The sequence below is a fragment of the Oratosquilla oratoria genome, chromosome 37 (genome assembly GCF_046742065.1).
Source record: "Oratosquilla oratoria isolate Oo_2021 chromosome 37, ASM4674206v1, whole genome shotgun sequence".
Taxonomy (NCBI): domain Eukaryota; kingdom Metazoa; phylum Arthropoda; class Malacostraca; order Stomatopoda; family Squillidae; genus Oratosquilla; species Oratosquilla oratoria.
The window spans coordinates 37,373,755-37,388,910 of record NC_134813.1 but is presented as its reverse complement, the minus strand read 5'-3'; the positions used below and the strand labels follow the sequence as shown (position 1 = coordinate 37,388,910).

At 44.1% G+C, this 15,156-nt stretch overlaps 1 protein-coding gene across 1 annotated transcript in view; it reads left to right on the top strand.

Moving 5' to 3' along the window:
- The window catches only part of LOC143019661 (uncharacterized), a 231,549-nt gene extending 216,393 nt beyond the window's left edge, over positions 1-15,156 (top strand). The window contains exon 3 of the mRNA XM_076175559.1: positions 12,538-15,156. Within this exon, the coding sequence (XP_076031674.1) occupies positions 12,538-13,755 (1,218 nt within the window). The 3' untranslated portion in view covers positions 13,756-15,156. The remainder of the gene's footprint in view (positions 1-12,537) is intronic.

Sequence of the window (15,156 nt, the reverse complement as noted above, 5' to 3'; positions counted from 1 at the left end):
CACGTTGATGATGAAGTAAATAAGTCTGAGGTAACTTAACCGGTTGTTATCTTTAAATGATTTGAACTTTTAAGAGTCTGGTATATCATAAAAAGTGGCAGCAGTTTCGTCGGACTCAGAAGCAATTATTGTATTGTTCAGGTGAACGATAATTTTCTTTAGTGTCAGCTGTGTCACGTGTTGGTTTCGTGTACGTTTTCGATACTCAGCAATTGACGATGGAAATTGATTCCAGGCCGATAAAAGAAATACTTTCTTGTGCAAAAATGTAAATACAGAGTGTGTGTTAAACAAGAGAAACGCTTAAATGTGATGTTCATTGAGTAATGTTCGTGGACCAAATCTAATTTTAGCTTCCATTCTGAATAAAAGGGACCAATTATCTTTTAATGGCGTTCTGATAACTGCTCTTTATCAGGCTGATAAATGTTAAGAGTTTAGTGGAAGAAGAGTGAAGAGTTTTTATTGGCGTGTCCCTCCTCGAAGCACCAGTGCATTTTGCTCGCAAAGGTCACCCTTGTTGCAAGCGAAACGTCATAACGTTGACGTAAAGGATACCTCGTGTAACTCAAGTTGCCCTGCAGTTGCAAGTATTTTGGTTCGATTGGTTAAGGAAGCACTATTGGAGGACAAAGTTTTTATTGAATGTACAACGTTTTATTTGTTAGAGTTTTTCATATATTAGAAAAAACTCCAGCGAGTGAAACGTTGCATATTCAACGAAAACCTCGTCTTCAAATGGGGTTTATTGTACCAAAAAAATTATTGGCAACTGTCATCTTCAGACATTCTTTTACTTCTGTTTGTAATGACAATATTCCTTGTAGACATAGTAGCTTGCCTTCAGGATTCACAGGCGACCTATTAAGTTTGAGCGCTTTGATTTCGTGAAAAAATATGGACACTGTTGGAAGCTGTAGCATGGAAACACGATTTCGAAGAAAAATACCATCAAATTTGTTTTCGTGAATTTTGACTATCTTTGAATCTCAGCAATAAGGTGACGACCTTTCTGGATTTAGTTAAATCTCAGCAAAGACGATCTTATGTACCCAAGGAAGAGAACTCAAGCCGGAATGGGGTCTCGGTAGATTAAGCCTCCTTCAGAGCGGGGTCCTCACTCAAAAACATAAAATAATTTTTCCTGGTCAAATTCTCAAAGGCAAAGAAGTTAAGGACGCTATTCGTTACAAGTCTGCAGGTTAGGCGCTGTTCCCTCCTACCCCATATTTTGACTGGAAGGGTTAACCACGTTAACTTTACTGTACAGTTGCCAGAGTTGATATGGGCTGCACCTTCTCTTTAGGCCTAAGTAGATCCCAACTCTAAGCAAACGAATGCCAGGAAACACAACCGTTATCTGTCACTCATCCGGGTTCTGGTGAAAGAAAGTTGAGAACCAGAAAAATCTGATGTTATCTGGTGTTCTTATTAGTATTGTGTTCATAACGGATAGGAGTCAAAACGAGAGCTAACTTATGTTTGGTGATAGATAACAACGGTGCTTTAAGGAAACGAGAATTACTATTGTGTTCATAACGGATAGGAGTCAAAACGACAGCTAACTTATGTTTGGTGATATGCAACAACGGTGCTTTAAGGAAACGAGAATTTATAGAGGATAATAGAGATCTTCCACAGATAATCACAGAGATGGTTGTAGTAACGATGCCATTAGAGACTGGGATAAGCTGCTTTAGTAATGAGACTTGTGGCGATATTGGCAGTGAGATGTAGTTGGCCGGTCCGGGCTCTTGTCGTCTCCCCCGGAGGGGGGGGGGGTTGCTGGAGTCGGGGCTGACTGCACCGCACCTCACCTCCACCGCTGGTGACGTCATGTCGGCCCAGCGAGTGGACTTCAAAAAGTTCTTCCCACCGAAGAGAAGCATAACTGCTTTTTACGTTTTCTCTGTCCTCCCTCTAAATGTTTTTACTATGAATTTATGTGTTTTTATTCAATTTTCACTCCTTTTTCTTTCTTTGAATTGACCATCACTTGTATCTGTGCACTTGTATGCCAACCATCATTGTTCCGTTCTGTAACCTAAGGATTTCTTAGTAGGATCCAGAAACTTTTGAATCTGTAAAGTTGCTTCCACTTCCACAAGAAGTCTATCTTGGCGTTGTTTGAGTGATTTGGTAACGGCGATTATATATGTGTGAATTACTATGAACGAGCAATATCGGAATTATCCCCGCTTTGTAAATGTCATTACTGTTGGTCTTTATTGACGCAATAACACCAAAAAACACTAAAACAAGCTTTGCATGGAAACTGAGACAGTTTTCTGTAAATTTTCCATCGATATACAAAACCAGACGGTCTATGGAAGCCAGGAGACTTCACCAGCCGATGTCGCAGTAGGAATTGATTCTTTCTTTCTTTTCACCCTCTCTCTCAGACTCTTCTCGTTCTGGCCAGAACTGATGTGATCAGGTGCGTCGTGTCCTTTTCTTCCAATCACAATTTTTCCTCATTCCCCAAACGCCCCCCCCCCGCCCCTCACCACCAACCCACCATACTTCTCTGACATGCCGCCACTAACACATTTTGCCCAAACTGACACCAAACAATTTTATTCAGTAAGAGAGAAGTATCACCACTGTAAACGATGTTTACTGAACGCGTTTAGGCGACCGTCTTTCTCCGCCGTTTTCTTTAGAATCCCCTCCGGGTTTTTTCCATCCCTTACCACCTTTTCTAACTTCTTTCTTACAATGAAAGAACAAGCCAGTAAAAGACCTTTCGGTCCATAACAAGGCCACATGGAAAACATGAAACAAACAAATGGATGAATGTATAAACAAGTGAATAAGTAAATAAATAAATGAATGAATGAATAGATAAATAGATCAATCAATTAATCAATTATCAAATAAATACACAGGCTAAGTAGACATTTTTACAAATAAATCAATTACTTAGGAACCTAAACTATACGTAATCACCTCAGAAGGAAGTGTTAATACATTCAGTGACCATGCGGTTGGTAAAGTTGTTTCTGTCTATTACCTCTAGATTAAATCTAAGATCTGATAGCCTGAAGCCATTGTACCTCGTCTGGTTTGTATTGCGTATAATTCTATTCTGATGTCATCAACACCCTAAGTACTAAAGTACCTTATGTTTATATTAATAATTTAATCTGAAATATACATACATCATACATATACCAAGGCTTTTTCCCCCTTCCAAGGGAGGTAGCCAAAAAGGGAAAGGCATAAAAACACTCCCACCCATTTCATCCCTAAATACACTCCACACCCCTCCCACCCTTCCTCTCATCTGAGCACCTCCTGGATGACGGGTCATCCCTGCACCCTGCCCACCGCCCTGGGTCAGAAGCAGTGTCGCAAGACACAGTACATCCACAGCAAGGCCGCTTCATTTAATCGGCGACCCCCCCTCTCCGTCCCCCTTTGCATATAAGGAGAGGACGGGGAGAAATCCCTTCGGGCTGCGTCAAAATTTACTCACACATACTACCCCACCCCCCCGCCCATTCCTCCTCATGCAGTCACAACATCATCCATATACAACCATTCTCCACTCACCTCTGTCTTCCGTCCTCTCCCTTCCTTCCTCAACAGACATTCCCCTCTTCCCCAAAGCCCCCTTCACCCCATCCATCCACCTCATCCTAGGACGTCCCCTCATGTTCACTCCCTCCACATCTGCCTTCCATACCTCTTTTACTAGTCTTTCTTCACTCATTCTTTCCATGTGTCCAAACCATCCTAATATTCTTTCATCAACCCTATCTCACAAATCCTTTTTCACCCCTGTTCTCCTCCTCACCTCCTCATTTCTCACTCTATCTAGCCTAGTAACCCCCACCATACTTCTCAGACACCTCATCTCAAACACATTCAAACTCCTTCTCTCTTCTTCTCTTATGTTCCACGTTTCTGCCCCATACAATGCTGTTGGCACAATCACTCCTTCATACAGTCTCCTCTTCGCATCCATTCCCAAATGTCTATTTCTCATTACACTCTTTAAACCACCAAGGCATTTACTCGCTTCTCTCAATCTACATTCTACCTCCACCTTCACTCCACCTTTTCCTGCTACACTTGCACCCAAGTATCTAAAACTATCCACTTCCTCCAGTCGCTCTCCCTTAATGTTCACTTCCAGTCTACTGCCACTTTCACCCCTTGTACATCTCATCACCTTACTTTTACCCACATTTATCTTTAGCTTTCTTCTATCACATACTCTCCCAAACTCTGCCACCAGCTTCCTCAATCCCTCCTCTGACCCTGCCACAAGCGCAGTGTCGTCTGCAAACAACAGCTGGCTCACCTCCCACTTTTCTCCATTTTCTTTAACCATCTCCAATCCCTGACTCACTACCCTAGCATTCACCTCTCGCACCACCCCATCCATGTATAAGTTGAACAGCCAGGGCGACATAACACATCCTTGACGAAGTCCCACCTTTACTTCAAACCACTCACTCTCTCCATTTCCAATCCTAACACATGCTCTACTACTCACATAAAAACTCTTGACAGCTCCCAAAAGCTTTCCTCCTATCCCATAAATCTGCATAACCTCCCACAGTGCCTTTCTGTCTACCCTATCATAAGCCTTTTCCAGATCCATAAAAGCCCAAAAAACATCCTTCCCCTTTCCTATAGCTTTCTCACATATCTGTCTTACCACAAAGATCTGATCTAAACAACCTCTACCCGTCCTAAATCCACACTGTTCCTCACCAATTACTCCTTCTGTTCCTCTCCTAATCCTCTCAATTAAGATTCTCCCATAAGCCTTCCCTACTACACTCAACAGGCTAATCCCTCTGAAATTACTACATTCACACTTGTCCCCTTTTCCCTTGTAAAGAGGAACTATACAGGCACTACTCCAGTCCTCCGGTACTCTACCCTCTCTCCAGCAAACATTAAATAATCTCACCAACCAGTCCACCATCACTGAACCTCCCTTTTTCAGACATTCTGCATGACATCCATCCAGACCAGGTGCCTTACCTGCTTTCATCATCTTTACAACTGCCTTCACCTCATCCTTCCTTATTTCTCCTCCATTCTCCTCACTCATCACTCTCATTTTCTTCGTATTTCCCACTGCAGCTATCTTTCCCTCCCTATCCTCCTTCACATTCAGCAACTCCCTAAAATATTCTGCCCATCTTCCCCTCACTGCCATCTCTTCCATTATCAACTCTCCATCTGTACCTTTTACCTTTTCTTCCCTACTTGATTCACCTCCTCTTCCTCTCTTAATTTCTTTCCAAAACATCTTTTTATTACTTTCAAAATTTTCTGTCATACTCCTACCCCATTTCACATCTGCTCTCCTCTTTGCCTCCTTTACCTTTTGCTTTACTTCTCTTTTCTTTTCTTTGTACGTTTCCCAATCTGAAATATACATTAGATAATTGTACTCTGATTAGGAGTAGGACGAACTGTCCGAACAATTTGTTCCTTTTGTAGCCATCTCTTTCTCTATATCTTTATCTATTTTCCTTCCCTCTCCCCCTTTCTTCATTCTTCGTTTTTCTTTTTCCTCCCTACCCCCCCCAACCCCATCTCGCTTCGATGTTTTCTCTCTTTCTCTCTCTCTCTCTCTCTCTCTCTCTCTCTCTCTCTCTCTCTCTCTCTCTCTCTCTGTCTCTCTCTCTCTCTCTCTCGTCCTTCCACATTACCTCCACGGTTGGCCTTCTTTCCCATTCTTTCGAGGCGAAGTGACGCAAGGAGCTGGATCCTTCGGTGGCAGTTGATGGACTCCCGATGGGAAAAGAAGCTCTTTGTCTGACAGGTACGATGGCTTAAAAGACCTTGCCGAAAAGAGCCTCTAGCCAACCTCCCTCCCCCCCTCCTTCCCTCTCTCCCTCCCTCTCTCCCTCTCTCCCTCTCTCCCTCCCACTTTAGCCGAAGATTTCAGAAAGGAACTGCCGAGATGGATGAAAAGAAAGGGGGGAGGGGGAGGAGGAGGATGAAGGCGAGGAAAAGGAGGAAGGGAAGAAGGAATAGGAAGAAGATGAGGAGAAAGCGGAGGGAGAGGAGGAGGAAAAAAGTGGAGAGGGAGAGGGAGGAGAGGAAAAGGAAATATATTTGACGTACAATATTTACAGTGATGGTAATAAGATAGTGGAAACGAAAAGAATACACAATAGGAATAAGAAGTATAAAATAAAACTGAACAATGGAAGAGTTGCATAAAAAAGATGGCGGGACGATAGATAAAGATATAGTGAAAGGAAAGGAAGGAGAGCGAATGATAAAGGAGAAATGAAGATGTCACAACTGGAAAGGAAGAAAGGTTTGTGGATGAGAGTTGTTATGCATTCCACAGACACCCTTTCCCTTCCTTACACGCACGCACGCACACACACACACACACACACACACACACACACACACACACACACACACACACACACACACACACACACACACACACACACACACACACACACACACACACAAACGTACGAACATACACGCACACCTTATACACACTCCCTCTCTTCCTTCCTACGGCCGTACCAAAGCAGTGCAGTGTAGCTTACAAACCAGTTTTCGCCCGCTCTTCCCTTCCCCGCCACAACCCCCGTCCCCAGCCGCCCTCCTCTTCATCTCCTCCTTAACCCTCTCTCCAACAACCTCTCCCTTTTCTTCGAACTGAAGGCATTTTCCTCCCACCCCTCACCAACCTCTTCTCAAACGTCCTTATCTGCCTTGCATGCGTCCCAGTCCATATAATGAATAATCATAATAAATTCAGAAATGTGGAGGACAGAGAAGAAAGGAGTGAAAAGAAATGGAAGAAAGAGCAGGAGGACGAGGTGGAGGGAGAGGAGGAAGAGGTGAAGGAGAGGAGGAAGAGGCAGAGTAAGAGGAGGCGGAGGGGGGGAATGAGGACGCTTGGCTGGGCAGGTAGATCCTTGTGCTCAGTTTCCTTATACAGACTTTGGAAGCTTACTCGACTGATTCGGAGCCCAAGAGGAGAGGAGGCAGAGGAAGAAGAGAAGGGAGGAGAGGAAGTTGATGAGGAAGAGAAGAAGAGCGTGGATGGGTGATGTAGGTTTTTAACAAAGATGCAGTCTCGATGGAAAAAAGCAGATGAGGATGCTTGAATATTGAGTATAGTTTTGTGCTAGCACGCGCGTGCATATGCAATATAACGTATTCGTAGGACCATCTCTTGTGTGGGAGAAGGGAGTGTGTGGGGGGGGGGCAAAAGGGGAGCCCAGGCCTACTCTTATCATGCAATATACAAAGATAACAAGATTCATAGGTTACCGGTCAGGGCCAAGTTTAATGTGCACTTCTGACACTTAGCACCCGACCCTCCATCGACCCTATCCAAGCACTCCTTCTCATAGTTTCTCCTTTTTGTATCCTGACTTGAGCCCTTCTGTACAAACTGCCTTCCACTGTCACCCAGATTAAGCGCTAATGTGGGATTAACGCTAACACGCGACAGAAAAACCTCTACACAGGAGTAACTTCTACCAATTATAACTTCACCACACACACACACACACAAACACACACACACACACACACACACACACACACACACACACACACACACACACACACACACACACACACACACACACACACACACACACTCATGCATGCACGCACATATACACACAAAAGCACACACACACACAATCTGCCCAAACCAATATGGCTAACTTTTTCTGTTGTTATAAGTGTATATAAATATTTGGTGAAATAAGACACATCCATTTCGACGAAAAAAAAAATCAACTCTATACTGTGCGGTATTTGAAAGTTATAGAGTAGGTTTTCGATGACAGAAGGGAGAAAATTCATCTCCTTATTCTGAACAGAACACGTGGGGCTTTGGATTGACAAGAAAATATAATCCTCTTCAAGTGCACGTTCTCAAGTGTAAACATGTTCGTCCGAATTCGTTTTACACGTAACATACCCACCTACGTTTTCTTACTCTTTCGTGTGTGCTTGCCAGTGCGCAAGCAAATACACACAGTTATGCTTGCAGATGCTCATGTACGTGTTTTCACAACTCGTATTTGTAATGACTTCATTATCCATATTCACAACGTTCTACATGAAACGCACACAATTACAGACTCTAATGTGTTCCATCCTTCCTATCACGTTCTTTCTCCTTCCCATCTATTCCCCTTCTCCCATTCTCTCTCACCTCTCCCTCCTCCTTTCCCTTTATCCGTCGTCCCTCCCTTTATCCGTCCTCCCTCCCTTTATCCGTCCTCCCTCCCTTTATCCTTCCTCCCTCCCTTTATCCTTAACCCCCCAATTTTTTTTCTCTCGGAACTCTTTCTAACCAAAAGTATTTGAAACGCTACCTAATCCCCAACTTAGGTAATTGTACAACATGGACTCGATACCTATGATACGATTATCGTCTTAAACGCCAGGACCCACTACTTGCGACCCTGAGAGCTTTTCTTCGTTTCGAGAGTGGACGTTTGGCCGAGTGTGAACAGCTGGTTCTGCTCTGCTGACCACTTAGTACTGGAGCAACCGTCGGCTCTCACGCTGCACCTGCTCGCATTCTGCACTGCCATCTACTTTGCTACTACTGAATTGGCCATGTGCTTGGCTCGCCTCGTTCATGTCCTTGTCTGTATTTGAGTGTTCCTGTATGCCTTATACTTTTGTATTAACATACTGATTACGTTTGTATTTTTCCCCCATGTTGGAGATGTTTGGGTGTTGGTGTGCGCCTGTGTGTGGTGGAATGGGCCAGCACCCCCAGAAATAATTCTATTTGGGAATATTAACATAGAAGTTTGGCAACTGAAGGCGAAATAAGTGCATGCAGCCTTGCATTACTTGTGTGGCGTCCGCGCTGGTCTGCCGAGGGGTTGGGGAGTGGGAGGAGGCAAGGTGGTTTGTAGACTACACAGAAGTGACCCACCACAACTGTAGCTTCTTAGCTTTGGTATTGTTCTTGGGGATGTGGTTGGCCTTTTCCGCTTCTGTCGTGATGAGGCACAGAGGTTTCATGCCTGAAAAAGTTTTTCCCGAAAATACCCATCGTAATTTTTGGTTAATTACGAGGCTGTGTCCCAAAACTTCTGCTTAACCTACATTAACCTATCCAACCTCAATCCAGTTATTTCCTATAAAAGACGTTTAAGGGAGGTGTATTTTGGGAGTAAGCATTTTGAGAACCACCGCCCCTCATACATATTTAGGCGAAACTGGTCCGCGATCTGATCGTGGAGGATATTAAATGTTCTTGGGAAAGTGGTAGGGGAGTCTTATATGATAAACACTGGACACGGTAGAAAATAAGGAAAACTTAAGACCCTAACGATTACAATGATGACTTTCTGTGGATGACGAGCGGACTTCGATCTAAATAGGAACTAAAAGTTCATCCTCACGCCAAAGTCCGCTAAACTGAATAAAAAAAAATCTCAACCCGAAGACAATATATGAAATGTCTCATCATGTTCAAGTAGTAGATATATGAAGATGTAGTGGAGGGTGAAGTTGTACAGACGGGAGTGGAGGATTGTACGAGTAAAGTTAAATTGTGAAAGGAGCGGCCGATGGCTGCAAGAAGAGATTAGGGGATTCTGCGAAAGCACAAAAGCGATTAAAGAGGACAGGTTTCAAGACAAGAGATAATCTGGGGGGAGAAAGGTGTGTGTAAAGCGGGGGTAAGCGTTCGAGGAGAACTCAGGAGGAAGGAGAGGAAGAGGAAGAAAAACAGGAAGAGGAGGAGGAGGAGTGAGAGGAAGAGGATAAGCGACAAGTCTGGAATGAGTGCGTCATATCCCCTATAAGGTATGGCGGGAGAGGACACAAAGTCACCGCTAAAACAAGTACCGCTTCACATGCAAGCGGTCTAAGATAAATCCAATTCCCATTGTTCCTTACTTTTTTAGTCCAGCTTCTCTCCACCTCTGCAACCAAAACTTGCCCCAGGTACGTGTGGGTGTGAGGAGCGGGATGGGATGTGTTGGGGGTACAGCATACGGGTTGCAAGGTCCATCCCAACAACCTACACACGCCGTTGCCACTAGCACGGCTTTTCAGTTCGGCAGCCCACCGATTAACGTTCTTCACTTAGTATGGGTCTGTATCTCGGTGGACAGGCGTCTTCTTGTCCAAACGACCAGTAACAACGCAGATTGCACATCTCGTCGGTCGAGAGAGCCGTTGTGATGCTCTGCGCATGCGTTAACTTGGCAACAGAGGACAGACCACTGACCCAGACCTCGCTACGTCATGTGAGGCTTTGCCAAAAATCTATGTAATGGTGTGCCCACACGCTCCTACCACAGCACTCTGTCGGTTCACCTGCATTTGTATTTCGTCGCCGAAAATTCACCACAGTTTCTATCCCTGCCGGTCTACCTATGTGGACACCTTTTATACCCTCCACCCTCGCGCCTAAACCTCGCATGAAAAACTACCTGGATATGAATAGGAGAAAATCTCAGTACTTTTGTAGTCAATAGGGTCATTCACCCCTTCATCCCAGGATCTGTTCCCGTACTAGATTACTGTAACAGCGAGAACATCTCTAAAATACATTACTATGTTGAAAAGGGGTCACACTTAAAGAACTTGTACAAAACGTTCGAGTCAACGTCTGTGCTTTCGGCCACAGACCACAGAAATGCGATGTGTGTTTTTGTCTGTGGTCTGTAACTGGATACACAGCCGTTAGGTTGGCCAGCACAGTGTCAATGCTGGGAAAAAAATAAAGTAATACTTTCGGTTCATTCTGACTATCCGATCAAATTGCAAGAGACTGGCGTCACAGGAATATCTTGTAGGGTACCTGTTCTCAATTATCTGGATCCGAACAGAACCGGAGACTATCAAGCATTTGACAAAAGACTTCGACCTCCGTCCTGGTTCTTCGTGTCGCATCCATACAAATCGTCTATATTCGATTTGCTATGGTCTCAGTTCCTTGAACCTAAATATGGCCTGACAGATTAAGAATTGCTCATAAGCCAAATATTCTAAATGCAGATGTAACAATTCTTCTTACTACTTGACCCATTTCAACCAGATGGCTTGTGGACGTGGGTGCACTGTACCTCAAGTTTCCCCCGAGAGCCATTTGCACGTCTGCAGCCCAGGCTGCTTGCAGTGCAATAGGCTGGTCTTGTCGCTATTCAAATTTCCCAGACAAATGTGATATGATTCCTTATAACTTAAGCACGTGGCATAGGAATGTATTCTCAACATCACATTTTTCCATCAATGGTTAAAAGTAACATTAGATAGCGGAAAAATAGTCACACCACACAAACCAACTCTTTTTGGCATAGGTGAATGCCCAAAGAAAGGTTACTTTGCAATAACTCCCCCAGGCCTAATATTGTGTTCTTGCTCACGATGGATCTGTATGGGAAGAAAGTAAAGTGGTCCTTGGACAGAGAGACAATTGTACAAACACGACCACTGCCATGACTCCAATGAACTCAGTTTCTCTTTCATGTTTGTTGGGTAGATCCTTGTTGTGGCCTGGAAGCCTGGAATGATTAAATGTTAACGTGTGAAACTGAGCCGGACTTCCAATGAAAACAAAGAGGTACTAAGTGTTGATACGCAAGCAGCAGCATCCTTTTGTACGGAGCGCATCACTAACACATGGAATAACCAGCCTGATAGTGATGCTTGTGTGCGAGTGATTGTTTTATGTTATGCAGAAGCTGAATATCCGAATAGTCCTCTGGTCTCAATATTCCTGACCTGACCCAGAGACTCCCAGTAGGAATTCAGAAAATGGGCACATTCAAAGTTCAAAGAATGGGGGAACGGATTTACCAACTCATATGTTCCATTTGTACCAGCTACAAGATCAACAGAGGCCCCCGTTGTAATCACGTACTAGTCACAAATTTATTTGAAGAACTGAAGAAGTTAAACTACACCGTCAATCCTTTTCACGAACAAAAATGTTCACTTAGACTTTAATGAAGTTATCTGGCGGCAACTAGTACAAGTACTATAAGGCCTATAGTTTATTAAAGAGTAGGTTTACGAGTGACCTTTATGTTTATTGCTGTCTGACGCAAGACGAGTTAATTCTGCTGAAGGGGCGCACTAAATCTGGAATGACTGATAAACTAAGTTCACACAAGTTGAGGTCAGTCTTGAGTGTCCACTTCAGGACCGTCGGCCTAACCCGAGGACAATTATTATTACTGGTGGTACAGTAAATTGTCGACATGAATAATTCTGCAGCTTCCATTTACCTGAGTAAAATATTTCTATACATGCCAAAATTAAATATGCAGTTGTCTAAGATATATTAATATGTTAAAATTACAGTAGTGTGTAAGTAATACATAAGTTATGCATTTAGATACAATATAGCATGTCGCTGATCACAACTTGTTCGATGTATGTCTATATCAACAAGGACACTGAAAAGCACGTGCATACGTAACACACATGCACAAGTCACGCATGGTGTACACACGCACACACACACAATCCATACATGTACATACATAGATAAAACCAGTCTTCATAAATGGTCTAATATTTGTTCTTGTATTACAGAATGTGTACATCCTCCAACTCCAGCGGGGGCGGGACAACATCCTCAAGATGATCGAGTCGCAGTTGATGCTCTTTGAGGGTCAGTTGCGGCGGCGCTCCAAAGAACTTGAGGGCCTTCTTCAGCACAAGGACGTGACGATACGACGGCAGCAAGAGCTGATATTGCAGCTCACCCTAGCCCTGGAAGCGAGAAGCGGCACCATACCCGACACGAACCACAACAATACAAAAAATCAGGTGGACTCCCAGCTGATCGAGAGCACCACGCAGGTTCTCGAGAGCAACGTAGTGAAGGAAGAGAAGACCAAGAGTCCTCTCTTTACTTCGACGAAAGGCGGAGACCCAGACAGCCTGAACGACAGCGACAGCGCCATCATGCTTGAGGACAACTGTGATTCGCTCGGTGCAGTGGACCCGACCTCCAGGGCAGGCGTCCGGGTGATTCGGTCTGTCTCGGATGCAGTCGAATGCGCCAACCGATCTGGAAGCACCGTCCCGGAAGGTGTCAAGAGCATCACCAGCGACGGGCTCAAAAGTTCCGGGAGCACATGCAGCAGTAGCAGCGGCGGCAGTAGAGTCAGTAGCAGTAGCAGTGAGAGCAAAAAAGGCAGTAGCAGTTCGATATCTACTTCTCCATCGTGTTCGAGTGAGGAGAGCGACGACAGCCCGGCATGTACTCTAAAGAAGGGGCGTGCTGAGCTTTTAAGAACGGTCTACAGCCTGGACGAGGAGGTCGTTTTCAACGCGCGGCGGTTCCTTGGTCATGATGAACACGACTCCCTCCTGAGTGACACCCACTCGCTTACACCCTCCCTTACCTCAATACTCAAAGTTTCCGACCCGACCACCTATGACTCCGACGCCACCTTGAGTGATGGCGAGAGTTCGGACGACGACGATGAGTCGGTGAGAACGTACGATGGCGAAGACGAGGGGCGACGGCAACTCCTGGGTTCCTTCGAGAAACTCAACACGCTAGGGGATCACACTCCATACCAACCCGTCAAACCTCGCAAGGAGGAGGAGACCATCCAGGTCACCTACAACAGAGTCATGAGCAATCATCGGTCAGTCACCAAACCTAAAGATGTTAAATACAAACGGATTAACAAGGCCAAGTCGAGATCGCTGGAGGAGCTCAGAGGCAAACTCAAGCACTGCACGGACAAGAACGGAAAGCTCGCGCTCTCCTTCGACAAGGAACAGTCCTATGCTTAGTTGATACAAAGTACCTTCTCCATCGGTTAGAACACACGTTAAAGTGATCGAGTGAAGTGACTGTATATAGAATGCAGATATATATATGTACTGAGTGAAGTATACGAAACGGTCTCGCAATCTTGATGATCAACGAAATGAAAACAACGAGATGCAAAGTTTATTCTTTGGGCATTGGAGTTCAATAAGCTGCAGAATATAGGCACTGTTTTCCAAAGAGCGTTTTTTTAAAATACAATGAAGTGATGCATGCTTAAGGATTTAATGCAAACAATATCAAGTTAACATGGTATTTCTTCGTGGTATGACGCACGTCCGATCAACTTGGAAAACGTTACATTAGACGAGATCTGAAATTTCTGACACAAGTGATGAGATGTTACTGGAAAGCATTTATTATTTGTGAGAGAATCCTGAGTGCACAGAGAGAAGGTCTTGCATCATCAAAGTTGAGATTGTCTGGATTAGAGAGACAGGTTGGAGAAAGTGGAAAAAAAAATATAGATTGGTAAAGCACACTTTGCTCTCACGTACACAAACTAATCACATCAAATTACTTTACGCAGCTCAGAAACGAGCTTGTTTGTTTGTTTTTCCTTTTTGCTCTACTTAGTGAGAAGAGGAAATGCCTGCCTAGTCCTCCTTCGTACACGGGCGAAGACATTTCGTAGTGCCTAAGTTTTTTTTTTTTTTTTTTTTACCCGACGTCTCTAAAGCAAATAGCGACTTATCGTTCGTAATCATACCACAGCTGATGACGATACAAGTGACAGATAACAAGTTACCAACTCCAGCTAGGTGCCGACAGAGACGATTGAACAAGACTACAGTATGTCTAAGTTCCTGTGTACGTTTTACTTTTAGTTGTTCACTCGATTCATGCATTAAGATCATGACTGACCATCCTCCCATCCATAAGGTTGAACAACGTCATCTCATCAGTCATACTATCAACTTCGATAACAAATTTACATTTGTCACATTTGACGTTTTCAAAGTTCCTGGTATTTCTTTTATGGCATTCTGCTTGATTTGTGTCAAACCATAATTTCAGTTTGGTTCTGTTTGAGAGAATACTTTTTTTACTTTTGTTTGCGTGCGGTGTGTGCGTGCGTGTGTGTGTGTGTGTGTGTGTGTGTGTGTGTGTGTGTGTGTGTGTGTGTGTGTGTGTGCGTGTGCGTGCGTGCGTGTGTGTGTGTGTGTGTGTGTGTGCGTGTGTGTGCGTGCGCGTCTCCAGCTCTGAATATTGCATAAATTTGCCTAGAAATACCCAATTCATTCATTGTATACCTTTGCTTATACAGCAAGGAAACTACTAAAGAAATTGTCACATAGTGATTACTACCAGTATTGTATATATTGTACGATATTGTGATATATATAATAAAGATATTTCCAATG